General features: G+C 31.8%; 5 protein-coding genes across 9 annotated transcripts in view; 1 reads left to right on the top strand and 4 right to left on the bottom strand.

The window, feature by feature from the left end:
- Nucleotides 1–27,040, top strand: part of LOC111003883 (solute carrier family 12 member 6) — a 162,624-nt gene that overhangs the window by 96,823 nt on the left and 38,761 nt on the right. Inside the window, exon 1 of one of the 5 annotated variants that reach the window (XM_022274631.2) lies at nt 17,993–18,099. The exons of 3 other annotated variants lie outside the window; for them this stretch is intronic. In XM_022274631.2, coding sequence (XP_022130323.2) covers nt 18,057–18,099 — 43 coding nt within the window. In that variant the 5' untranslated portion in view covers nt 17,993–18,056. Of the gene's footprint in view, nt 1–17,992; nt 18,100–19,050; nt 19,174–27,040 lie in introns of those variants that run through there. One more of the 5 variants, XM_022274630.2, reaches the window with a different exon arrangement.
- LOC111003890 (trypsin CFT-1-like) lies at nt 126–2,720 on the bottom strand. The gene is made up of 4 exons (XM_022274642.2): nt 2,571–2,720; nt 2,101–2,269; nt 1,390–1,645; nt 126–479 (listed from the first exon to the last, which is right to left on the bottom strand). The coding sequence occupies exons 1-4, from the start codon at nt 2,614–2,616 to the stop codon at nt 183–185; spliced, it is 768 nt and encodes a 255-aa protein (XP_022130334.2). The 5' UTR covers nt 2,617–2,720; the 3' UTR covers nt 126–182.
- Nucleotides 2,977–4,480, bottom strand: LOC111003891 (trypsin CFT-1-like). The gene is made up of 4 exons (XM_022274643.2): nt 4,342–4,480; nt 3,970–4,132; nt 3,518–3,773; nt 2,977–3,337 (listed from the first exon to the last, which is right to left on the bottom strand). Exons 1-4 carry the CDS (start codon nt 4,388–4,390, stop codon nt 3,041–3,043), a joined length of 765 nt encoding a protein of 254 aa, XP_022130335.2. The 5' UTR covers nt 4,391–4,480; the 3' UTR covers nt 2,977–3,040.
- Nucleotides 7,197–9,180, bottom strand: LOC111003888 (trypsin CFT-1-like). Its single transcript, XM_022274640.2, has 4 exons — nt 9,059–9,180; nt 8,291–8,462; nt 7,755–8,019; nt 7,197–7,525 (listed from the first exon to the last, which is right to left on the bottom strand). Exons 1-4 carry the CDS (start codon nt 9,135–9,137, stop codon nt 7,220–7,222), a joined length of 822 nt encoding a protein of 273 aa, XP_022130332.2. The 5' UTR covers nt 9,138–9,180; the 3' UTR covers nt 7,197–7,219.
- Nucleotides 10,678–12,903, bottom strand: LOC111003889 (trypsin CFT-1). The gene is made up of 4 exons (XM_022274641.2): nt 12,785–12,903; nt 12,463–12,649; nt 11,604–11,865; nt 10,678–11,268 (listed from the first exon to the last, which is right to left on the bottom strand). The coding sequence occupies exons 1-4, from the start codon at nt 12,828–12,830 to the stop codon at nt 10,969–10,971; spliced, it is 795 nt and encodes a 264-aa protein (XP_022130333.1). The 5' UTR covers nt 12,831–12,903; the 3' UTR covers nt 10,678–10,968.

The raw sequence follows: 27,040 nt of genomic DNA, 5'->3' as shown, positions 1-27,040 counted from the left end.
CAAATATGTTCACTTACTAATAATAGATTAATAGGTGGAATGACCATTAAAAAAACGGTAACATTTCTTTATATTAAACATTTAATATTACTAAACACAAAACAGTGCCAAATATTAAACAAAAGTTGACGAAACTGCATCCACATTTATTCCTGATTTAATTTAATCAGAAGTTTATTCAGTTAGGCATTGGCTTGTATCCAAGGGGTGTAACGGGAGACACGTGTATTGACACCGGGGTATGTTGGGGTACCACACTGGTAACCCCAAGAACAGATACCCACTACAGCATTATTGTGAATAAGGGGACCACCAGCATCATACTGACACTGATCTCGGCTTCCCACGTCCAGCCAGCCGGAGCAAAGCATGTTGTCCGTCACACTTTGACCCAAAGATCTATATCTATTTTTACACACTGTCTGATTGACTGTCCAAATTTGCACTTGCCGTAGTTGTTCCGAAGGAGGACCGCCATTCTGCAAAATATCGTTTCATAGGTATTGATTTCCAAGGATTTTATTTAGCGTTTGACAAATAGTCTGATTTTGTTTATCAATGGTTTCTACCGAATTTTTAGAAAAATATCTAGAACATTCTGTACCCTAACGCCCATACCCAACCTATCTCAATCCATATTTGACCATCTGAAATAGACATCTTAATCCAAATATCCATAAAACTGTGCCAATAACCAACTGACGGATTGTAATAGCCATCTGTCGATACAAGCTAACCATGGATTGTCTTCGTTGGGTTTGGTTATTGGGATGGAGATAGGAGATCGAACGACTGTCAGGGTCTGATCTCAGATTTTTTTCATCTGTATTTGTGGATATATTGTTGGGTTCGGGCGTAAGAGTACTTTACTGTTTTTCATTTACGTAAATATTATTTGCAATATCTTAACATCATTGACGATAATTTAAAAATATTATTAATATTATAAATAGAAACTAATACGGAGCTGGAAAGCATTGATCTTCCATAATTCAACATGGAATGTTTTGAAACAAAAAATACAAAGTTTACAAACTTCATAGTAACGGGTTGATAAATCCTTAAGAAAGTGTTTATTTTTTACTTTAGCAAATTGATAATTTTATTATATAGTACATGCTTAAACCTTAGATGACCGTGAGTTGTCTCTTTTTAATTAACTTAATTGTTTCAGAGTTACATATTATAATTGTAAAACATCTTTTGGTATATTGGCTATTATATACGTTAAATAAAATATAAATATGATTCTAGTTGCCCCTTCCAAAAGGTATCGTGTGGATAAGAATGGGCTTTACTCTTACTCTAGTTAAATAATTATATATGAAGCCAATGTAGTTTATGTTTTGTATTAAAAATGGTCCATTAACAGACGTTTAGGTTACTTACGTAAGTAAAACCCCAACCAATAGCCCAAACTGCTTGATTGTCGGTGAGCACATAATTAACACCCGCTATAGAGGCAGGCCTGACAGAATTACTATAAATGAAATTGGATGAGCTCTGGATGATAGCAATGTCGCCGTCTTGAATCCGTGGATTGTAGTAAGGATTAAGGATTACTCGGGTTACAACATGGACAGACCCGCCGCTATTCGCCCAGCTTGACCCAACTCTCATCCGCCATAAACTTGTACTATCACCGCTACATAAAAAAAATATACCTTATTACCAAACTACTACTAATGTGTAAAGACTTTTTTGACTAGAGCTTTCTAAAATATTGTTAGCTTATTTGAGGATGTTTATTTATTTGTATACGTACAAAGAACTAGCCTTTTAGGGAAGTTTTAAAGTACATACGAAATATTAAAAGTTTTACATTGACGGCTCAACTAATTTCAGGTGGTATATTTTCCACCACCCTATACTGAACCGTGACATGGTAAACGCCCAACGTAGCGTCCCAGATTAATTGCTCTTTAGGAAAACAATTTTTCTGCAAATCTAATTATTCCTATTTGTCAGTTTTAAATATATATTACAACGTATAAAATTACAGTTTTCAAATAAAAATACAGACAAACTAAATAAGCCTACAAAATGGAATAACTTATCGAAGCAATCAAAGTTAGTTTCCATTCTAACAAAATAACTTACAAGAAGCAGCTTGCCGCAGTCAAAACTGATTTTGTATTTATAATAGAACCAGCGCAGACTTGGGAATAAGTTACATAGTCCTTGGACCTCAATAATGCGGTAGCGAAGGGATATGAAGTTATAACTGCCACTGATCCTCCGGCAATCCTTTGTTGTGGGGCGGAAGCCGCTGAAACATTAAAAGTTGTATTTTATTTAATAAATTTTAAACTATTAAACATAATTTACTAGAATTTATCAAACAAATCTTATAAAAAATAAATTAAGATTAATGAAGTGCAAATGATATTCTAATAGCGTGAAGTCTCGGTGTTGCTCAGCTGGATATTTTGGATCGCAGACTTTTTTGTAGTTATTGAATATTGATGTTTTATATTAAACTGTACGCTATATATTATTTTCCTATTTTATTTTGTAATACTAGTGTAGATTGATTTGTGGCTCAATTTTGGATAAAGACAACAACTTACCCGAGGCAATAGTAAGACATAGAGCTAATATTTGTATTGGCAGCATGGTTTTCGATTGCCCACTACCTTGATTAAAATGTTCACTGTATTTTATATAAAGTGTTTTATTTACTGTGATAATAGATAACGATTAATGAAATATGCAATACTTGAGGAGTTATGAATCATTTTAACTATACGATACTTATTGAAAGTGGTTACTAAGAATTATTCGATAAAAGTACTGGAGTTATAGGATAAACTGATACCGAATCCTTTCTAGAAATTATACAATCCACTTAGGAAACCATATAACCCACTGCGCGTTTAAGCTTTCTTAGATATATACATTGTGGCTTTAGTTACATATTCGTAAAGATAATTCATAGAAAAACAGCGATTTGGTTGGACAATTAAAAATACAATATACAATTTATTATAGAAATTTTATTCAATTACATTACTTGATCGGCAGTCAAATTTTCATAAAATTAAGCGTTGTTTCTAATCCATTGCGTATAACGTGATACTTTAGTGTTGATATCAGGGTATCTACTGCTTCCGCATTCCTGTCCCCATGTGTAGACTCCGACCAGGAGATTGTTATAAATCAAGGGACCACCATTGTCTCCCGCGCATTGGCCTCGGCCACCGGTGTTAACCCAACCACTGCAAATCATGTTGTCGGTGACTGTAAAGCCCAAAGGACGGTATGCGTTTCTGCATGTGACGTCATTTACTGTCCAGACTTGAACGCGACGAAGCTGTTCAGAGGGACCGGCATTTTGCTGTAAATGGAAGGGATTTAATTATTTAATGGCAGTAAATAATAATATATAGAATAACCTAAGTCCTATAACTTTATTATTATATTCTCTATACTGAAACCTACAAATTTACAACTAGTGAGTCAATAATAATTCTAATTCATAAGCAATTTAAAATACAGTTTAAATTTATTCACGTACCCCAATACGTCCCCAACCAAGAGCCCATACAGGAGAGTAGTCAGGTACAAAGTAGTTAGCACCAGCAATCGAGACAGAACTAACAGTGGCAGTAAAGGTGAACTGGGTACTGGATCGGACGATAGCAATATCATTGTCTCTTGTTACAGCGTTAAAGCCAGCATTGAGTATGATCGAAAAGACGTTGTGTATAATACCACCACTGTTAGCATTGGAAGACCCCACACGAATCCTCCAACGGCTCAATGGATCACCTCTGAAATAATTACGGAATATAAATATAATGTATATAAATATAAGACACATCTAAATAGATGTATAAAATCTCTTATGTGTAATTAATAAATTATATCAAAACTTTGAGCGTATCTCTGGAACCAATGTCGAACAAATAGAATAAAAAGAAGTTGTTTTTTTTAATAATTAAGTAGGGAAATATAAAGAGATCTTACACGTAGCAAGAAGCACTAGAGAGGATAGCTCTATTGTTAATGATTGCTCCAGTACAAGACTGAATCCAGGCTACATTGTTTCTGGAGTATAATGCTGAAGCAACGTATGGATATTCGTTGATTGTAGTAACTGCTCCTCCGACGATTCTCCCTTGAGGCGAGGCTGAACATCCAAAAGAAAAAATATTCAGTATCAAATAGTATAGTTCTAACTAATTTTTCGAGATAATCTTTGTGATCATGTGATGATGATGATATACTAGACCATGCCACTATAATACAAACTCACACGTAATTTTCAGATCAAAACTAAATTATGAAACTGAATTTTATTACATTTAGATTACCACTAAGAAAAATTTAAATTCAAACCTGAGACAGCAGCCAAACAGAGAGTCAAGGCAATACTTAAAACACGCATATTTTTAAATTACCCAAAATACATATGACACCAAATACAATATCTGTCTTTATATATTAGATCAAACAGAACTATTAAAGAGTCAATACTTGATAAGCTGCCTGATTACTGGAAATACAAATCTTATCAAAGGTATTAATTTATAAATATCACAACTATAAAATGTTGAAATCTGACTTGACTCGTTGAGTATTCGTTGCTCGCATTTCAATGAGAAAGAAAGAAAAATCATGATTTCATCTGATATTAAATTTCATTGTGCTTTTCACTACATTAATAATGATTAGAATAAGTGCATACATACATTAATTATATTAAATTTAACGTGCACTAAACAGATTTTTCGTAGGTATTGTTTATGCCTTCTTCTGGCAGTGTATGCGATATCTCTCCTAATGTTTTATTATTATGTTATTGCATTCAAAATATCCACTGTGAGACGGTAATTATAAAAAAATAAAATAGCAACAAAAAAATACCCTTTGGTAATATGGTATAAATTAAGAATATTAACAATAAACAATGTAAAATTCTCTATTACAAATGTAATTAACGTCTTAAGATTTTATCTTACAAGACAAACAGCTTAGCAGACGCAAAACCGAAGGATTCGTTTTATAAGCAATCACAAAACCATAGCAACTATTATTAATTTTCACATACACTTTAAACATTGCAACAACATATTGTTTTCATTGATTTTATCTATATTTGGCTAATCTCTGTTCAATTGATTTCTTGTTAAATTTGATAAGGAGTTCTTAAAAATGTAAATAATTAAGTAAAAACAGGTAACATGATTCAATCGACTGGTCAACAATATTTTGAAACCGAATTATTTATATATACTAACGACTTACATAATGTTTAGTTAAATCAGAAAATAATATGTGTATATAATTAGTGTTAGTAGCAATTAGATATACCACCACCATCACGGCACCCGAAATGACGGTGTCTAGGGCTTAGGACGACATTACCTCTGAAAAGTACATAAATATATATAATTATATATAAAGGATATACTCACAACAATTCAGTTAATGTTCAGCCAAAATTGCAAAAATCAAATATGGACTAGTGTCTCTAGTGAGTCGGTGACACCGACAACCCATCTGTTTGCCCAACTTTGACAAAGGCCTCCTCCATTTCTTTCCACTCTGCTTTGAGCTTGCCTTGTCCATATTTTACGAGTTACAGTTTTTATTTCGTCCTCCCATCTTCGAAACTATCTGTTTCGTTTTATATGATATATGATATTTATATTTACGATAAGGATTAACATGTTATGAAATGTTTGTGTTAAATGATCTCATATTCCCCAATCGATCTTTTGAGCATAATATGATCAAAAAACTATTTGACATCGTCAACGCCTTCGTGAAATGGTACAATTGTATGACGATACAAATCAGATTGCATCAGGTTGTTAAGTCGACAATATGAAATATTAAACGTGCGTTCTTTGCGATCTTTTATACTGACTTTTTTGTTAACAGTAAATTTAGTCCGTGTTAGAAAACACAATTATTTCAATATTCAATTAAAAGTTATTATTATGCTTAACAGAGCACTAACAAAATTTATACAACATATAATGAGGACGACAAAATTTCCGTTACAATAAAATAGTGACCTAAAATTTTTTCATAAGTATGATTTGTAAGATAATAATTTATTGATACTTATTTTACTGTATCAATTTAATTCAAACTTTTAATGATATTAGCGATTGACTCGCTTTTCATGTACAAATATTAAACCTTCTAAATAAATATTAAATATCATATTTAGTATTTATACGACTGGTACCCATGACGTACGTACTTCTGTACCGCAAAAGTTGCTGTCAAATTTGCTTTTTATAGAACTCAGAATTATTTCCTCACGACTTAAACATTGAAACTGTACTCCAAGCACCTCTACTGTAACAAAAATTATTGACTGAGCAAGAAGAAGAAGTATTCTAAGCCATCATTTATTTCTAATGTCAAAACAGCATGGTGGTAACAAAGGAGATTTTTTTGAAAAAAGAAGAAATAGTGTATATTTAAGAACAGTTGAATCTCAATTGTTGAGCAACGTTACTGGTCGAATGATTTGGTAAGTTTCTCTTTGGTGGGTTACCTTCGCGTCTAGATAACAATATTTAAACATTAGAATCGATGACTTATATATAGTAGGGACAGAAGGATGTTAAATTAAATAAAGTAATCCATTCAGTGAATATATGGCAATATAAATATGCTGCGTAGATAAAATAAATCATTTTTTATAGCTGTAGAATAGTGATACATATTGCTATGCAATTTTTAACAGGCGTTCATTAAGTAATATTGAAATATCTAATAAATTTTTCCTTGACATCAAACTTTAAATAAAGACAGTCTAAAGGTTCCTTGAGATAATTTGTTTATCTAGAAAAGCCTCAAATGAATCAATTTTGTAGGTTGAAACCTAACGAAAAAAACAAAACATAGAAATTTAAACCACAGTCTATCACTATTTAATCAGCAACAAATGTTATGTTAAAATTTAATAAATAGATTAAGACATGGTTTCTATTGATTTACTTTAATTAAATATTATAAGTTGGGTAGAATCAAGCAAGGAGCCAAAATACTTACATTGTTGTTATTTTTATACATTTTTCATTTATAATATTTTTATACATACAGGCGTTTTGTATCCATAGACTTGGAGTCTATCCCAAGATGTCAATTAAAAATCAAGGCTAAGAATATTCATAGAGGCTCAGGCCACCCCTGAAAAGCCAACGTGATGTAATAAATAAGAATAATAAACATAAATTATACATTGATATTTATTTTAAACATTCTGGCTTATCCAGTCGACGTAGTTGGAAACTTTCATATTAATAGCGGGTACATCAGGATTACTGCAGTCACGTTCTACGTCATCCCATACATGGACGCCAACGAAGACTCCATTATGATAGATTGGACCGCCAGTGTCACCTCCACACTGTCTGCGACCGACGTCAGTGTTTGTGCAGATCATACTTTGGCTTACGTTTAAACCTGTCTTCCATTTGTAGACTTCACCACATTTTTTCCAATTAGTAGTGCGAACCACAACCTCACGAAGCTGTTCGGAGCCGCGTCCCGGATAGGTCTGAAAAGTATTTAAAAAAATATTTTATTATTGCTGTTTTTGAAAATTAAATATAATAATAAGTTACTAAATCATAGTGTATTTTTTCGATTAGAGACATTTACTATATGGCGACACAAGTAGATAAAGATTCCTCAAAATTGGCACAAACATTTATTCCCAATAAGAAGGACTTTAAGCCTGAATTAGATTTCTTAGAGACTTAGATTTCTTCAGTATGTTTGCTTACCACTTGGTCGTATATTCCCCAGCCCACAGCAACAACAGCCTGATTCTCATATACGATATAGTTCTTGCCTGCAATGGATGCGCGCTGAACATTCTCGTTGTATTCAATAGCAGTGGCTAATCGAATAATAGCTATGTCATTGTCTCTAGTGCACATATTGTAGTCGGGGTGAAGAAATAATCTGCTGGCGGTATGTATGACACCACCACTTGATAAGAAGCTGGAGCCCACACGAACTCGCCATGTTGTTACTGGAATAAATTCTCTGAAAACAAATTGTTTAGGATTCGAATTTCAAACATGTCATAGCTTGAGAAATTCTTCTTCTTTATTATATTTACTATGAAACAAAAGATTAACTGTTACTAACGGCTAATATTCACATATATGAGGAACATCGTGATTTAATATATTTTGATATAATTAAATATTTTCCAATAATTTTTTTATAAAAATTCAAAGAAGAGTTTTACATATTTTCTTAAAAGTGCTTCGTAAAAAATATAAATGAATATAGTTTATGTCTTTTCCAATACCTAACACAAGCTGCAGCCGTGACAACAGATCGTACGTTAACAATGACTGCACTGCATTTATGCCAGTGGTGGTTTAAATTCTGGTTGTAATCAAGAAGTATGGCAGCAGATGGATGTTTATCGATAGTAGTCTCAGTACCGCCTACTATTCTAGGCTTTCGATTGGACTTTCCTGAAAATAAATGGGATTTTTTTAACTGTGGTAGGTTAATACATAGCGGTCGTTCAACATTACATTCTGATCCCTAAGTAAGCGTTTGTTATTAAATATTTTTGAAAGTACAAATTACCTCTTAATATTATTAATCTTGGTAGATACAGATACAATTCTAAAAACTTTTTACTTCAAACAAATCATATACTTATAAATAGAGTCTTAAAGGCAGACATACTGACGGCTTTAAATTATCAGATCGGCCCCTTGCTGTTTCCAACCAAAGACAAGATCAAGGCCCTTTTTTTGATTAAATGTAGGACTGAGATACGATCCATTAAAAATCCAATGTCAGATTAGGGTAAAAAAATGCCTTCACCGGGAAAGGCGTACTTCGCTCACTCCAGTGAGCTTCCGTCCTGCCCTTCAGGCGATTGAAGACGCAACTGTGCTAGTCGCGGGAAGAACGACCCCAAAACAGCTAAGCCTAGCTGAGCTATAAAGGCCCTTAAGGCCAACAGTGAGATTCCATTCCAAAAAAAAACGATCTGACTAATTTCATAATACATACACGTTTATATTTTAAATAGTATTCTTTGTAATATGTGTCATACCTGACGGCAAACGTATGCTACAGCTTGAAGCCAACGAACTTACAACACAGAGAGTCAAAAATACGCTAAGGATTCGCATATTTACTTCGCACTATTTAAAAAAGTATTTACTGACGCTTATATCATATATAACGGATAAGCCTTCGAGATATAATAATCTCTTTAAGTGGAATTAAGGCGAGATAACAAAATTTTTTTATTCATTAAGTATATGATAACTTGCTATTTACAAATTCCCGGATCAATTATTTATTATAGAAGTTCTAAAACACCGTGTTTCGATAAAATTATACAAGAAAATATGATATCACAAATTTTACACACATAAATACACGTCAATTATATTAGATCATAAGCAAGCTAGAATTGGAAAAAAATAACCATAAAATAAGAATATTAAAATAAAAGATGACTTAAACTAAATAGAAACTTAAATGTAATTAAGAACATGATAAACAATGTTTCGATTAGTTGGGAGATTTTTGTAAAATATATCAATATTTTCATGAATGTTAGTTACTAAGTTGTAAGAGCGAAATAGCCTATTCATTACATGTTATGTATTAAAGACTTATTATTATTGTTCAATACAACTAGGGTAATATTATTATTATTAAAATAAGTAGATCACCTGTTTTACAAATAATTGATTGCGGCTTTGCTAGTCAGTAATGTTACAACTTTAAGTTGGACTTTCCAAAGAACCATTAATCTCGTAAGTTACAAAGCAAGGGTGGCACTTCCCAAACCCCCGAGTGAAAATATCAAGGTTTTATCCCTGTAGGGGATATCGCTTTACTTTAGTGACGATCCCAAATACTATTCCTGGCGAAACAATAATGGAATTAGATAGAATCTGGTCATCTGTTGGATAAAAATATAAATAAAACAGATATAGTAGAGTGTCCATCCTATGCCCTTATTAACAGTTATATTATATCATATTACAACCTTATGCGACATAAGTCTTCGTTGGTTAGTCAAAACAATAATTTTAATGTATAGATACAAAATAATAGGTACAGATTGTAATTAAGTCAGTTTATCGATACGATAAAGCAGAATTTAATCAAGCTTTCGTAGAAATCCATGCTTTGATTGTTACATCAAAAGCTATTGTTTGTTGAGCTTTGGCAATGAAATATAGATAGAGGTACGGGTGATAGGAGAGAGATTGGTCAATTGTAAGCCTACTGGGGCTAAACTTTGATGACATTGGCTTAACAATTGTTTAAACTAAGTAAAATAGAAGTTATTCAAAAACTATGACTTGTATTTCTGAGGCCAAATGAAAGACGAAATGCACCACGCACTTGAATCATCGATAACAAGATCGGCAATCTTTTCGATTTATATTTCACCAATATAGTTCTTACATATTTATTTTATTAGCCAAAATTTTAAAACTTCATACAGACAACCTTTTTTAAAATATGTTTCAAAACGATTAACTTAGATACTCCAAAAAAAAAAAGTTTTTTTGTTTCAAATATTTATTTTATGTAAAATTATTTTTTCATAAAAAAAATAAAACACATTTTATTCTAATATAAATTTTGTATTAGAAAGCTTCAAGGCCTTATAAAAAGAGTCATTTACGAAGGTAAATAAATAGATCATTATAGAATATGGCTCATTTTATTGCTTGATCCATAGCATATGAATGCATATCGAAAAGTAGCGTACTTTTATTTTTAAGTAACTAAGTAATGTAAAATTCTCAATCGTTACTAGCTTTTCGATTATACTTATACAATACTTTCCATACTTTGCTTTTTGCTTTTCGTTACAATAACACGTAAAGATAAAAATACTCTTTTTGATTGATTAATTAATTTGACAAATTCCATTTTAAGTATATTTAAAAAAAATATCTAATTTTTCCGTTACTAACTATATTTATAAGGTAACTAGGCATTAGCCCTTAACCAATCTTCATAAGCTGAAACGCGAGTATTAACCGCAGGGAATCGAGCGTCTGCGCAAGGTGATGGTCCCCAAGAACATACACCAACAATTGCATTATTGTGATAAACAGGGCTGCCCGAGTCGCCGAAACATGTGTTTTTTCCTCCAACGTCTAATAGGCCCATACAAAACATGTTTTCTCCTAAGTGCTGGCCATTTTCAATATAGCGCTGCGCACATATGTTCCAGTTGATTGAGTATACTTGGACTTCTCTTAACTGCTCGGCTCCTTCGCCGGTAGTCTATAACAAATGACTACTATAAAATTATGTTGTAAAGCTAATAATAATGTTGTAAATTTGCATATTAAGTGTAACTATATAATTTTTGCTATAAGTTTAAATTATTACTCTTATTATTATAATGCACTAAAAGTCTCAAATAGCCAAACAACTAATTAACTAATGAGGCTACAACTTTGGCCCGCTGTAAGATTTTCATACAAACATTTTACGCAGAATTTTCTAAAGTTTTAATATTGAGTGAACCTCATGTATACAAGAGCTATGAGCACTTGCTCATTTTGATAGATTCATTTTTATTGTTATCTTAATATCGGTAGCTTGTTTGTACTTACCAAATTCATCATTCCCCATCCAATTGCCCATATAGGTTGATTATCTCCTAAATAATAATTCCTTCCTGCAACCACTCCGGGTGCTACGTTTTCATTGAATTCAAATGAAGTTTTCGACCGAACGATACCAATGTCGTTAACTACTGTTCGTGATATGTATTCGGAATGTATTATTACTTTCGAAACGTCATGCACGACACCACCCGAGTTTTTAAAAGCAGACCCTACGCGCATCTTCCGGTAATATAATGGCACAATGTCTCTAAAAACATAAATGATGTAGTAGGTACAGTATCAGAAAAAAAAAAGCATTTTTATTGAGTTCACCTATCAACCTATAATAATTTATTATTATAGCATCGGGACTATTATACATGCTGGGTAAACGACTAAGGTGGCAGAAGTGTCATGACACAAAATTCAATATTTAATTTTTTGTCTCTTCTCGAGCCTTGCCACACATAACGATATCATACGCCGGTCCCTTTCCACCGTCAACGTGCCAAGTCTACTTGAGCCGACTGGAATTGCAAGAGACCGGACGGAATTATGTTAATTCCATGGAAGATGGAATATGATTTTGTCCCATTTGACGTCATGACCTTTGATCCGTAGGGTTCTAGAATGTTTAGGGAAAAAGTAAAAAGGTTAGTCGACCTCACAGGAGACCGAAGAGCTGTCAACTATCTCGGGCAAAGAATTAGTCTAGCTACTCAAAGGGGAAGATGGGACACTGCCAGTGTCTTCGGAACCTTGCCTAAAGAGATTCTTTGTAATAATACATTTAAGTTTTGTATTTTTACATTTGTTTTTGTTAAAGTAGTAACTATTTCTTACAACTAGTGCTTTATATACTTACGTTAAGCAATGAGCCGCTGTCAAAACGGATCTACTATTGATAATGGCGCCGCCACACATCTGGTAGTGAACATTAGCAAAGCAGTCATATCCTATCAGAGCTACGGCGGATGGATACCGATCAATAGTCGTCACATCACCGCCGATAATTCTGCCATATCTAGGTTCGCTTTGCGCTGTGGGGTTTGCTACAAATAAAACCTAATTTAGTTCCACATTAACACAAACGATAAGACAAATCAATTAGCTCACACTGCCGAATCTTTGACGTTATTTTTGGATCAATAAATCTAAAAAACCTCTGCCATCATTAATATATGTACCTGTGGCAACAGCCAAGACTAACCATAACCCTATAATTCCACGCATTTTCCACTCTTAATAAACGAATAAAAGAAGTGGTGGCGTTTTATAAAGTAGCGGAATCGATAATTATTTATTTATCTTCGAAAAGTTATCTGTATTTATAAGCTGTCAAAGTATTAAATATACATTAATTTAAATGTATATGAATTATGCAAATGCTGATAAGTTTAATGATTGTCTGAGTGAATTAGGATATTATTATTAAAGTCTATAATCTGCAAAAGTCAATTTTAGTTTTTCAAGATATCGATTCTTATCTAATTTTGTGTTATATACTTAATATATCATCTGATCGTTCTACAATAAATTAAAGTGCATATCTAAAATATTTAATGATTTTTCCGTTATTCTACAAGGGTTTAAATATCTGTTATTTAAATTATAAATGTTATAATGCTAGTCTAACTACCTGTAATAATAAGTTGTTGTAGTTAACTGATAACTTGAAATAAAAATAACTACGCACATGTATGTCTACGTACACACGTAATTCCCACTAAGCAAATAAATATTAAAGATTATATCGCCAGGATTATATATAACATTGAAAAATATAACGAATCAAATAATCTTTTCAGAGTGATTAGAATTTAACTTACTTCATAGCTCTGATTTGAGGGCTTTCAAAGTCTATAAATATATTCCAAAATGCTGTGTATATTCTGTAACGTTTGTCAAACCAATTTATCTTTAGGTCAACCTATTTACCCAGCGTAATCCTGTCAACACGTCTATTCGATGTGTCAAATTAACATAGGAAGGTGCTTTTGCTCTGTGAAAGCGTCACTAATTGTGTTGGATTAAATGGAGAGACCGACTTATCTAATTGCCAAGATTGCGTGCCTTATATTTCTAGTTTAAATCATTTAAAAACATGTTTTAAAGAGAGTAAAATATTCTTTACGATGAATTTATGTTTTAAAATGAGTCCCGACCATGGTATCATTATAACATTTATCATGAGTTCAAAATTATAAAATGCTTTTCACCTGGAGATGGTAGTAGTAAAAGTATGACGTGGATTTAACTTTAGTTTAGACCGCTTAGTAATTGAAATATTTTGAATGCTCTAGATATTATTTCTTAAGATCTTATTGGCACTTTGAAAACTATTAGTCTTTAACGTTGCCAATAAGATCTAGTCTAGATCTAGTCATAAGCATGTTTCTCAACGCCCTAACAAGGTCAAAATATAACCCATATAAGATTAAGAAAGTTGGCAAACATCCATTTTCTAAACGCAATATCGTAAAATACTTTTATTTCTGTATTGGATGAAGCGCAATTTTCGTTTGTTTGGTAAGAACCTATTTGACTAACTCAATAAAATAATGTAAATTATCTTATTGTCTTATTGTGAATAGTATTACAAACCAAGAGTCTCATTTAAGTATAATTTATTAAATTATTATAACATAAGTATATTATGACACATTAAATAGAATACACTGAAAAAAACTTTCAGTTGTTTAGTTTCAACAACAATGCTCCAAGTGGTGGCAAGTCAATGAAATATTCCATACTTTCAAATTATTCGTTAGGTATTACATAAGTACAGTTCCGAATGCCTGGTGAACCTCGAAGGCCCATCTTAAATGTTTTTAGGGGGTGGGGCCACGCTACCCCGCTGAATAGCAGAGGGATTAGAGTGTGTACTGCCACACAGTCCCCGCGTCAACATCCATGGCGCGGGCCAGCGAAAGCGCATTTTCACCTCATTTAAGAAAAAAAGACAAAAGACATTAAACAAAACCGCCTTAGTTTATTTACATATATATTTAAGTAAATAATAAAAGGGAATACATACTATATATGAACGATTAGTTGTACGCCCACTTGTAAACAATAAATTCTACAAAGCAGTTTTGATTGTAATACCTCCTCATTAGTTATACAAACATAAATTATAAGTATATATTCTTGTTCCGGAATGTAAAATCTTAGATTGGGGAAGAAGTCTTTTGGTATTATAGTATGTATGAATGAACATGTAATCAGATCTCATTGACTATATTTATATTTCTCTCATTGATTATTTGTATCTGGCTGGTTTTGGTATCATTAAAAGTAATTCCAAATTCAAATAAAAAAAAGTGTGTGATTTTTATTTGTTTTTCGTACCGTCACGATGAGTGAATCTAATGAAGAAATTCGATGCATTTTAAAATTTTACTACAAAAAAGGTAAAAATGCAACGCAAAAAAAATTGCGATTTTTATGGACCTTGTGCAGTGACTGTGAGAGTAGCACAAATTTGGTTTAAGCTTTTTCAATCCGGAAATTTTGATGTCAAAGGTGCGCGTCGCTCTGGTAACCCTATTACGGATAAAATGGATGCCATTTTTAAAAAAAAGTGGAGCAATATTGTCATATCAGTAGTTACGGCGTAGCTGAAGAACTGGGAATGGACCACAAAAAAGGCGCATTTAAAAAAAACTGTATAGTCATATTCAGATTCAGATTTCCACCTGTTTCGGTCTCTTCAGAAACATCACGTGAGGACTGCTAGTCGTTGTATTTTGATCAGAAGTCCCAAAATTTATAAATCACTCATATCCCTTCCAAAAAGCAAAAAAATGGCAAAAAATAAACTATATTAAAAATTGTTATGAATTTTCCTAATAAATGCGAAGAAACTTTTTCCTCAACAAGTAAGTTGCGTTAAAAGCGATGTTGATAAATTTATTTATTTATTTTATTTATTAACACTTCGTTGCTTTACATAAAAGATAAAAATATATTAAACATAATTTAATGAAAAGCAACTGGCGGCCTTATCGCTTTGGAACGATTTCTTCCAGATAACCACTGTGAGTAAAGGAAAAAAAACATGGATTAAATTACATAAGGTTGCCTACCTTGAAGAAAGAAGTGCAAAAATACATAGGTATTACAAATACAATAAGAAGGAAAAAACATACTTAACAGAATATATAATTAAATTAGAAGATATAATAACATCGGACTTCATTAAGAATCGTTACTTAGTTTTAAAAATCGATAAATATATCAAGTTGCCGTTTTTGTCAGCCTGGATTCGCTACACCTAATTTTATATTAGTTGAAAGTGTTCTTAATTTAAGACAGCTTCAAACTAAGGGGTTTTAAGTATTTGAAAATGGTGCTATTGTACACAAGGTAAGTAAAACTGCCACCGCATTTTAACTCATGGTATGTATTATTTTCAAGCCAAGCCAAGATCAAAGAGATCATCCTACATCCTCCCATCTTTTGAACTTTGATCGAGGTTTTGCCTTACAAGGGAAAACGTAAGACCATTATCACCGGTAGCCAATACAGTTCTTGATCAAATATTGTTTCCAATGTTGGGTGATATCAATCCAGGCACGTTCACATTTGCATACAATATTGCACAGCTATGATTTATTGCAAATACCTATTGCTTTATTCATCAATACAGTATATTGATCAATCTATAAAAGTACCTGCAATCATGATTTTAAAACTTATTTAACTTTTCTTAGTATGAATCTTATTTAACAATATACTTTATTGTATTTAATTATTTATATTATACATAACTGAGCAGTGTTGGCCTAGTGGCTCGAGCTTGCGGCTCTCATCCCTGATGTGGTAGGTTCGATTCAAGGCTGCGGACCAATGGACTACTATGTACTTCTATCTATGTGCGCATCTAACAACAAGGCTCGCACGGTGAAGGTAAACATCGTGAGGAAACAAATCTTACACCCAAAAAGACGACGGCGTGTGTCAGGCATAGGAAGGCAATGATCATCTACTTGTCTATTAGATTGGTAAACGAACATGTAACATATACAGAAATCTGAGGCCAAGACCTAAAAAAGGTTGTAGCGCCTCCAAATTATTTCTACATCTTATTCCTAAAACAATAGACCTACGCAATCATACCTACATTGATAGTTTTACAATAAAAATTACAATTGACAAAAAATATATACCTACATCTTGTAGCGTAGTTATATTTTAGACACCTGATTCGATAGACTAAAGCAGAACAATTCAATAAAAAAAATTTTTTTAAAAAACTTGTCTGTAAGTTTATATATACGTATTGAATTATAGCAGAAATTGTAAATTAGTCATAGTAATAAAATATAAATACCAAACCTATGCAGTCTCACGATAAGGAGTTGATTGAACTACGACTTTGTTTACATATATTTGTATACGTAATATCTCATAAATATAATATTATTTGTTTATACTTTTAAGGGATTCATCTTAATATCTTTATTATTTATCATTAAAACTAAACATTTATATGAATTTTAAGATAACAAAGAGATGTACTAACCGGTTCATTAAATACACCTTCGTGCTCTTGAAATATTTGAAACTATTCCCGGAGATAAAGTTATTTCGGGTTGATGAGCACATTTGGAATAATTAACAGACAGACATGTATTAATCTTATTAGGGTTGATTTGTAAACTACTAAATAAGTAGGGAAGTTTGGTTAGTCCTATCTGACTTTATAGAAGTGCTATAAACGGCAAATTTAAGCCTGATTTTGCATAAATATTTACGTTAAATAGAACAATGCTATTTCATAAATAATCATATCATATCATCATAATTTTTCTTTTACCATTGTTGTAATCCAAGCATCTGTTTTCTTTCAAAAAATCCTTTTCATGATATTATAAACCTAAAGTTAAAATTAATTTGACGGTATGTCAAGCTTAATTATCTGAATATTGTTAAAACGGGTAAAAGATTAATGTAGAAAGTGCTAGTATAAATTTTATTTTGCATTATGAATGCTATGCATACATCTTGTGTATAAAATATCATACAGAAACAATAACAATAATCTATTTAAAAAATGCGAATTTATTACATTATTTAGATATGATTCGATTGCTTTTCATAAGCCGTAGTCAGGGTAATTATTTAGTTGTGCTTAATTGTAAAGTTCTAAGACAATATATTAAACAATGTCTTTATAATATTGTCTCCATTAATTTTTCAAGAGTACGTTCTTTGAACTTACGTGTCATTCGATTTACATGTAAAAATAAAAATATAGATCGAATATACTATTACATATATCATTATATTAATAATTAAGTGAAATGGACCTAAGAGTGCGTTCACAGTCTGAAATAACAAGCGTCTCTAACGATAAAGTTATTTATGATAATATTGTTCTTGTGCAGTTAAATAGTGACGGCTCTGTGGCTCAGTGTTTTTGTGTTAAAAAGTCAGTAAATATTTAAAACTCTGATGAATATTGGACAGAAGGAATATTTTCCGATTATAAATGGAGGTATGGGTGTTTTAAATTTATTTACAAAAACTAGTTGCTAGTATAAACGCATTAACAGATCACTATTTATAGATATATATTATGTATCAAAGTTTGGTATTCACGCGTCACCGGAGGATAGTGCCCGGCTTGTAAGAAGGCTTACGTGGTAAGTAAGGTGAAATACAACGAGAGAGTTTTAAATCTTAAAAAGACATATGTATACCTAAGTAGTCCTTAGTCGATGTAGACCTTATGGGAATTTGGAAAGCTTAACAATATGGAGTTTACTGGACAGGAAAAAATTAATAACATAATAAAGTACTTTCACGCATGTAGGAAATAATACGTTTATATAAAAAAGAACTTTAGCATTTGTTTTAACATTTCTTTTAAATTATTTTATCTTAACAAATTATTATAACAGATTACAACATAAATTACCAGCAAATCCATATATTTGTATAAGTATTATGACAAATTTAATAAAATGTAAAAAATTCTCAGGTATCTTTTACTAATAATGGCTTTGCTTGTTCCTTCATATTAAATATATATTTTAATCTACCAATCAATCAATCTTAGAACTGTGCTTTATGTTTCTGTTTCAATGTGTATTCCGTTATGGCTTTTGTGTGTTATGTAATTGTTTGAATATTGTTTAGTGATTAGCTGTAAGAATACTTAAATAAAATAAATAAAAAAAAACACAAACCAAACGAAACAAAATTTGAATATACACGTATATAATATATATTAATTTTACCGAAGCTGAATCTAGGACATACAATAATTTTCACGTAAAATGTAACAAGCATTCTACATTTTAACATAATTATAATTCTATTATTCGACGATGAAGAATGATATCATTACAAGGCATCAATGAGATCATCTTAACCATTTGTTAACTTCTTTATATTCTCAGTTATCAGTCACATGTCGATAGATAAAGGATAACCTAGTTTAACCTGTATATATATGATTATTAAAAATGCCACGAACAGTAAAGTTTTGTTACTATATTTGTGCAAATGCGACTGTTATCAGGACAAGATAAAGATGGCGGTGCATCTGAAGCCGCGCTTGTGAGAGGTCAGTCACCTGTTTTAGTACTCAAATTTATATTTGGATTTTTATTCAGAGTATACGCAAACAACACATCAAATTTACATAGGCAAAGCTATTTTAACAGCATTGTAACAATACTTTACCATTTAAAAGCAATTCTAGAAAGATTATTTCGATAATCACATTATTTAAAAAATAATAAACTTTAAGTATTATCTATTAATGAATTTACATCCCATATTGTACTGGCTGACTACTTAAATTAATTGCTTGAGAAGAAATTTTGCCAGTTCCGCATCAAGAAGTGTAATTCGTATAAGTCTGAAAAACGAATTACCTGACTAATTTTCTAGAATTATCTTCTCAATCCCCAAGTATTCTGTAAATTCCAGAAATAAATATCCTTTACCTACTCAGTGATTGGTTGATTACGTGTTTATGGCCCATAGTTGATGTCAGTTCGAGACAAAATCGGTTTCTTTCCCCACAAGGAGTAAGACGATAGATAACGATGCCCAAAAAATAGAAGATCACCGTCTTATTAGTAAAGAACATATTCTGATTTAGTTGCATTTTAAAAACAGAATATTATGGAAATTTGAAATTAACTTTATGCAAAGTTTCTATTAATTTTATACAACTTCTGACAACACTACAAAAGCTTTATGACGTAAACTGCCTCATGGACAACGCTTTCACAAGTTTGATTTAAAGCTTCACATTATTATTTCAGTTAGGGATTAAGCTTGAAGCATAGCTAAAAGTGATTAAATGTTGCCAATGTTTTCATTTTTAATATGTTACTCACGCTAAGATCTTATTTGCTTTTAGGTGGTTTAAATTTTTAGATATTACATAGAATAATATAATACTGGAAAAAACCTCTAGATAAGAAATATGATATTTTATTTATTATATCATTTGGTACAGAAGCAGAAAACCATTTGATTAAATACATACAGTTATTACTCACCAAACAACATTTAGAAACCTGAAGTCCAATTACAGTAGTTATGGGTAGGTAAAAATACTCACAGTAGTTTTTTTCCTTTACTCACAGTGGTTGTCTGGAAGTAATCGCTCTAAAGCGATAAGGCCGCCAGTTGCTTTTCATTTTATTATGTTTAATATTTTCCTTTTATGTAATGCAACGAAGTGTTAATAAATAAAATAAATTAATAAATAATATAAACTTAATAACAAAATATATGTACTTAAAGCATAATATATTATCTTAAGAATGTGATATTTTTGACTCTTTAAAAATCTATATTATATATGACGGAGCAATGGCGCTGGTATCAGCTGCCATTTTCATTATTTAATAACTTCAAAGTCAAATTAGTATAAATCAGTTATATCGTTATTAATCGCGAAGAATATTTCACTTAAAATAATATTTCCTACTTTAATGCTAATTGTAAACGTCGTTAATCGTTAACAGCATTCTAAGACTAAAGGCTAAAAGCCCTTGTTATAAAAAGACCCCGCAGCGGGTTAATGATAGACTTAACCCTGCATCAAATAAATAGCCTGTTTGTTCCTTGGAGCGTTAATAAACCTCATTATAGTAAATAAAGAATTAGATATGAAAGTAAACAAAACATTACATGGGTGATAATGTAGGGAAAGTTTGTGTCATGTGTTGGGCTAACAATACTAAGGCACGAACGATGCGTAAATTCGAATAGATATTCAAACGATGTTTGAATGGAAAAAAATAAGAAGCGCTCCATCGACGTATTTGTAACTATCGCTTCGTTCGAAAATAATACTTGTAGTAAACTATACAAATTATACAGAAAGTCAACTATATCGAAATGCCAGATACTAAAACAATCGTATATACGAATACCAGATTAAACCACCGTAAACATTATAAAGCCTCTGTTACCTAATACCTTGACAACATTTGCAATTATATTCTTTCCTTATAAATTGTTGAACTGTAACCGCAATTTATATTCAATAGGAAAGTGTTATCATAAGAAACATATAGATATATAGTTAGTCACGATCGTCAATTACACATTGCACCAAATCCTACTACAATGAGACCCGGTTCCATAACTTCTTATTGGAAATTGCTACAATATTGTTGAGTTTTTGTACCGTGCGATCTCAAGATCAGATCAGCGCAATAGAGCACAGCGGATATAAATAATATATCGAAATTTACCGTAGCATGGAAGATGCAATTTGTTGTCTTGGAATCAAATCGGGTTCACGCATATGTGTGAAGGTTCAGGCGTTTTTTTTATTGCAAAAAAATAAAATCGTAAAAATACATGACAATTGACGCTTTTTCGGCTTTATGTGTATTTTATGTTGAACCAGAAATGTACTTACGCCTCCTAATAAAACCACGGGCATACATTTTACTATTTACATTATTTCTTAGAATGTGCCAGAAAAAAATACGTAGCGATATTTTTATGTCACGCCGAAATAAGCGAGAAAGAGATATTTTGCTATTACTTATGCAGGGGTAGCGGGTTATTATTTAACTAAGTTCCTGCAGGATCAATATCGTTATTTAAACTCTGTTTTGCAACTAATAATTACAATTTTACTAACTATTTATTGTCATTACAATGTGGTACTTTACTGGCAGTCCGTACAACCACACCAGTCCAAACAAAGGCTCTTATTTCCAAGCCAAATTTAATAGTTGCTAATTTTACCTTAGACATAAAAAACACATCAGTGAAATGGATCGAATGTGTCTATATATGTTTTGAAGATACAAAAATACACTAAATAATAATGATAAGGTTAATTAAATTAGGAAAAATATGGCTAAAGCCATGTATTTTACTTAGAGATATACAACCCTGTAATTCTAATTAAACTGGTAATTGAAAAGAATCTTCATAAAAGGCGTCTATTCATAAATAGCTACAAAATTGTAAGCCGGGGAAATCATTGATGCATAAATTGAGGGACATTTTTCGCGACCTTATTACCAAGCTGACGTAGGCGCCTCAACAGGCCACATCTACCCAAAGGTAGGTCGGTGCTTGGCCTATATTTTATCTCTTTCTATCGTGAAAACGCGCAATGCTTTGTCTCCCTCCCCTGTGACGTCATCATGCAAACCCCCTGGACGTAGTAAGTGTGCGTTCCGGTTATCATTGCTTTGCATTGGTTATCATTAAATCGCGTTATGAAAATATATAAGAAAATTGACTTATTACATTGCAAGAGTAAATTTTAAATTTAGTTAGACTTTGTAGGGTGCTGTTTTGAATACACGCAAATTAAAAAACAAATTGTTTACGTTAATGTTAACGATTAATTTGTGTCATATTTTGGATTTTACCTTATGAATAAAAAAGTATTTTCTCTGAGAAACTTTAATTTTAAATTTAGCTCAATTAGCTACTACGCTACAATGGCGTCTGTCTGAAACTAACTTTAATGCAAAAATAATTAGACAGCTAAGCAAAATTTTTAAGCTTTCTATTTTCTTTTTTTTTTCTTTTTAGTTTTACTTATTTTGACCAACACCCCACACAATATTAATTGTACATTTAACTATCTACACTAATGATGGGGATAGATTTTAACATTACCTCGGATAAACATATATTATAGAATGTTAATAGTAATGATAGGAACTATTAAAACTTCGATAATGTAACTCAAGTTAAAAAAAACCATGTCGCGTACGCTGATACTATTGGCAAAAGACCAATGTCATACATTACAGTGAAAAGATCTAAATAACAACAAAACATTGGTTACCATGCCCTCCTATTACTTATTTAATAACATAAAGACCCACCCTTCCAAAACTGGGACGGAACACTTAATATCTCAGATATTTTGTGATTTTGTTGTAGTTTTTTCGTAGATTTCTTTTAAATTATATTATTTATTAAAATTTAGCTGAATATTATTTTATTAATTGTCAAATAAATCATGGGGTTGGTATATATGAAAGGGTAGTTGGTAAGGCATTATTTATTTGCTTTTAAAGAATTTAAAGAGTAATTTAATTTAAATTTTGAAAGAATTGAATAATTTTTTTATTAATTCGCGTCAATTATATTATATGGGAATATTATTTATGTTTTTAAGTAAAATCTATATATATAAAAGAAAGTCGTGTTAGTTACACCACTTATAACTCAAGAACGAAAGAACAGATTTGAGTGAAAATTGGTATGGAGGTAGCTTAGAGCCAGGAGACGGACATAGGATACTTTTTATCCCGTTCGACAGCGTTCCCGTGGGACTTGACATGAAACGTCAGTCACTATAAAAAGTGGTATAACAAATAAGAATCAGACTTGGAATAATAAAACGCAAATGATAGCTATGTAATTGACGTATAATGACAGCTGTGTAATGACGTATATATGACAATTTGATATTTGTAAGAAATCAATATTCAAAATATTTCTATTAAATAAATACGTTTAATTATTTTTACAATTTACAATTTAATTATAATGATAGTGCTATTGCCCATTCGTATAAACAGTGAAGAGAACTATAAAACTCGGTATTGTCGTATGTATACAGTTCATCCAAAGAATGATGAATGTTTCTATTTGTTGTTGTTGTCGAATGACGCATTTAATCGAGTATTGGAACGGGAACGTGAATATGATCACCAGGAATTAGATTTAGTAGTTCAAACGAATGTACCCCTGTTGAAATACCAACAAAAGGAAGTTTATGATACTTTAATGAAGGCAAACGATGATGAAAATGGTGGTTTATATTTCCTAGATGCCCTTGGTGGAACTGGCAAGACATTCCTCATGTCATTAGTTTTAGCAACTGTTCGGGCGAGATCCAACATAGCGGTTGCAGTTGCTTCTTCTGAAATAGCAGCCACATTGTTAGAAGGATGCCGTACGGCTCATTCAGAATTAAAATTACCGTTAAATCTTCTAACTATTGGAGAACCAACGTGTAATATTGCAAAACACTCAGCAATGGCCAAAGTTTTAGCGGCATCGAAAATCATCATCTGGGACGAATGCACAATGGCGCATAAACGTGCATTGGAAGCACTTAACCGAACATTAAAAGATTTACGCAATGAATCGAGATGTTTTGGAGGAGCAATGATTTTACTGTCTGGCGATTTCCGCCAAATACTGCCAGTAATTCCAAGATCTACGGCTGTCGACGAAAAACGCTTGCCTCAAATCGTCAAATCTATGGCGCTATGTGACGAAACTGCAGCTGACAACAAACATGAGAGTTACATTGCTTACTGATAAAAAAGAAGAAAAAGAATAAAGATGTAGATGACCTGAACTACATAATGGTATGCGTTTGGTGGTTAGAAAATTGAAGAACAATGTAATTTACGCTACGATAATGATAGGAAAATTCAAAGGTGAGGAAGTTCTTATTCCGAGGATCCCGATGATCCCAACCGATATGCCGTTTGAATTTAAAAGACTTCAATTTCCGATACGTATTGCTAGAACATTCATGTTTTTCCCATGGTCAATTATACGTGGCATGTTCACGGGTCGGAAGACCATCAGCGTTGTTTGTTTTTGCGCCTGATAATAAAACAAAAAATGAAAAAATGTGTATCACAAGGTACTTAAGTGAAGAGCAACCTATGTACTAAAATACAGAAATAATAATGAATGATTAATGTAGGTATTTAATTTTTTTGTATTTTTTCCAATAAAAAAACCCAAACTGCTTATTTATTGCCATTAAGGCGGAACAAAGTTCGCCAGGTCAGCTAGTTATTCAATAAATATGCAATGAGACGATAAATGAAACTAATAGTTTGCTGAATAGCAACATGAACGTAAATGGAAAATAAGTGTATATTATAAGGATTTGCCTACTTAATCACAAAACTTTAGCGTATTTCTGATAAATTCCAGGAAAGTTACCGTTGATCCCGCTTAGGATAGGGAATTAGAAAATAATTCCTTATATCCCCCAAACTACCTCAAGAAGGCTTACATTAAGAAAATTGGTTCCTAAGTAACATGATCATTGAGATATTAAATTATTCTAAATGTGATTTTATATTCCTTATTAAAGGGTTTTATTTAATATGATACTAACTTTCAAAAAATGTTTTGCCAAACGGGCATTACAATTAAATCTTACATACATATAAAAATAACAATAAAAGTGATTCTATACCAATTACGAATGTAGGTTTAAAAATTCCAAATGTTTGAATTAATTTAATTATAATAATAATTGTAATTACAATACTACGGCTCAACATTCTACGGTCATATTGGCCGCATTTGTAATGACAGATGGGAATGGCAGTGGAAAAAAAAGAGAGGAACGAGAAACCTGGCGGACATAATAAATAGGAGTATATATAATAAAAAGGATAGCGGGCAGGATCAGAAAATTGTGGCGAAGAAAAGAGACTACTGAAATAATTTGGAGGAGGCCTTCACTCTCCTTCCTTCACGACGATCTTTGTGAGAGGCTGGTGTCTATAATAGGAATATATAAGTAATGTGGTAACAGGTCACCAGCCAACAGAGAATTGTACTTATCGCAAAATTTTAGAAATACTAGCCTGCGGAATAGTGCGTAAGAGAGGTACTTAAGTACTTCTAAAGAAAAAACATTTCCACCTCTCAGTATATCTTAAACAAAACAAAATCACTTATCAAATCATTCTCATCAGACACATCAGATACAGAAAATCTTACAATCAGGCGTCGGGTGTTTTGTCTTTGAAGGTGAATTGTCGCCAAACAAATTTTAATGTAAATCGTCACGAAGCCGTATTAAATGATGCTAACATTTCGTATAGTAATTTATATTCCGATAGCAGGTCACGCCTGCCGCAAAACACTTTGGTCAAGGGCGTGAAGCAACTCAAACAGAAGCGTTAAATGATTTATCTATGTAAATTTCATTCTATTTTTTTTTGTTTGCAAAGATAAAATTACATTTGTTATGTACCTACTTAAATATTACGTTATATTTTTTAAACCACTGTATATATTTTACCTCACCTTTACTCAATCTTTACAATATTGGTGAGCAACATTTTAGTTACATTAAAAAAATCATAGTTAATAAGAATCGTGTAAAGCTCCGTGTAGAAGTTTAATCCGTTTGAAACTGCTTTCACAGTTACGGTTATTCAATATAATATGTATTCAATTCTAAAATATACCGAATTATTTTAAATAAAGTATTAAATCACCGATAGCTTCATACACGCAATTTTATATGAGTTTATTTTACATGACAACGCGTTTACGACCTTTTTAATATTAGTATAAGTGAATTTGAACGATATTCAATAGATATACAAGTAAAACAAGTGTAACATAATTTATACAATTTATAAATTTCACAAATTATATAACAATATCGCAAGTAGTTTTAATTATTCATGAAATTTCATGAATAAACGATGCCAAATAGTAGTAATTCTAATGGAGGAGTATCCAATGGCCGAATCGGAAGGACAACTTAAATCAGTTCAAGAACGTTTCCATACTTAGAGAAGGCGAAACAATATCTTTTATATACTGAATTCGCGCACAGCTCTATAAAAGTTTTGTGAACAAATAAATATACTGTAAAATTCCAGTATCCATGTTATGGGGATATAAATCTTATAAAGCCCAGTGTCTGATATGTCTCATTGTTTTTTAAAGGATCTTTATAAATAGATGTTGCTGTTTGTGTCGAAGCATCGGTCATTAAAAGAGGGTACCTGCAAAAACTGCAGGATTTATTTCGAATTTCTATAGCCTATGAAATTATATATTCCTATGTTGTGTTACAGCAAATATTTATATTATTACTGCATATATAGATAGCATCGTTAGCTCGTTCGTATAGCGTTTGAAAACAGTTCTTACAGAATCTGTGTTCAATGAAACTATTTTGTTTTCGCTAAAATCTACGTGAA

The sequence above is a fragment of the Pieris rapae genome, chromosome 1 (genome assembly GCF_905147795.1).
Source record: "Pieris rapae chromosome 1, ilPieRapa1.1, whole genome shotgun sequence".
Lineage (NCBI taxonomy): Eukaryota > Metazoa > Arthropoda > Insecta > Lepidoptera > Pieridae > Pieris > Pieris rapae.
Note: the sequence above shows the minus strand (reverse complement) of the source record. Positions and strands in the feature narration are given on the sequence as shown.

Coding starts and splice junctions, on each gene's coding strand:
- LOC111003891 (XM_022274643.2), bottom strand. CDS start 4,390: ATGCGTGTTTTAAGTATTGCCTTGACTCTCTGTTTGGCTGCTGTCTCA. Junction 4,133..4,341: donor CTGTTTGGCTGCTGTCTCAG/GTTTGAATTTAA, acceptor TTGGATGTTCAG/CCTCGCCTCAAGGGAGAATC. Junction 3,338..3,517: donor TTGGTTGGGGACGTATTGGG/GTACGTGAATAA, acceptor TTCCATTTACAG/CAAAATGCCGGTCCCTCTGA.
- LOC111003889 (XM_022274641.2), bottom strand. CDS start 12,830: ATGCGTGGAATTATAGGGTTATGGTTAGTCTTGGCTGTTGCCACAG. Junction 11,866..12,462: donor ACAGCGGCTCATTGCTTAAC/GTAAGTATATAA, acceptor TTATGTTTTTAG/AGACATTGTGCCATTATATT. Junction 11,269..11,603: donor GATGGGGAATGATGAATTTG/GTAAGTACAAAC, acceptor CATTTGTTATAG/ACTACCGGCGAAGGAGCCGA.
- LOC111003890 (XM_022274642.2), bottom strand. CDS start 2,616: ATGCTGCCAATACAAATATTAGCTCTATGTCTTACTATTGCCTCGG. Junction 2,270..2,570: donor ATGTCTTACTATTGCCTCGG/GTAAGTTGTTGT, acceptor TTAATGTTTCAG/CGGCTTCCGCCCCACAACAA. Junction 1,646..2,100: donor ACTGCGGCAAGCTGCTTCTT/GTAAGTTATTTT, acceptor TTTTTTATGTAG/CGGTGATAGTACAAGTTTAT.
- LOC111003888 (XM_022274640.2), bottom strand. CDS start 9,137: ATGCGAATCCTTAGCGTATTTTTGACTCTCTGTGTTGTAAGTTCGTTG. Junction 8,020..8,290: donor ACGGCTGCAGCTTGTGTTAG/GTATTGGAAAAG, acceptor ATTTGTTTTCAG/AGAATTTATTCCAGTAACAA. Junction 7,526..7,754: donor GGGGAATATACGACCAAGTG/GTAAGCAAACAT, acceptor AATACTTTTCAG/ACCTATCCGGGACGCGGCTC.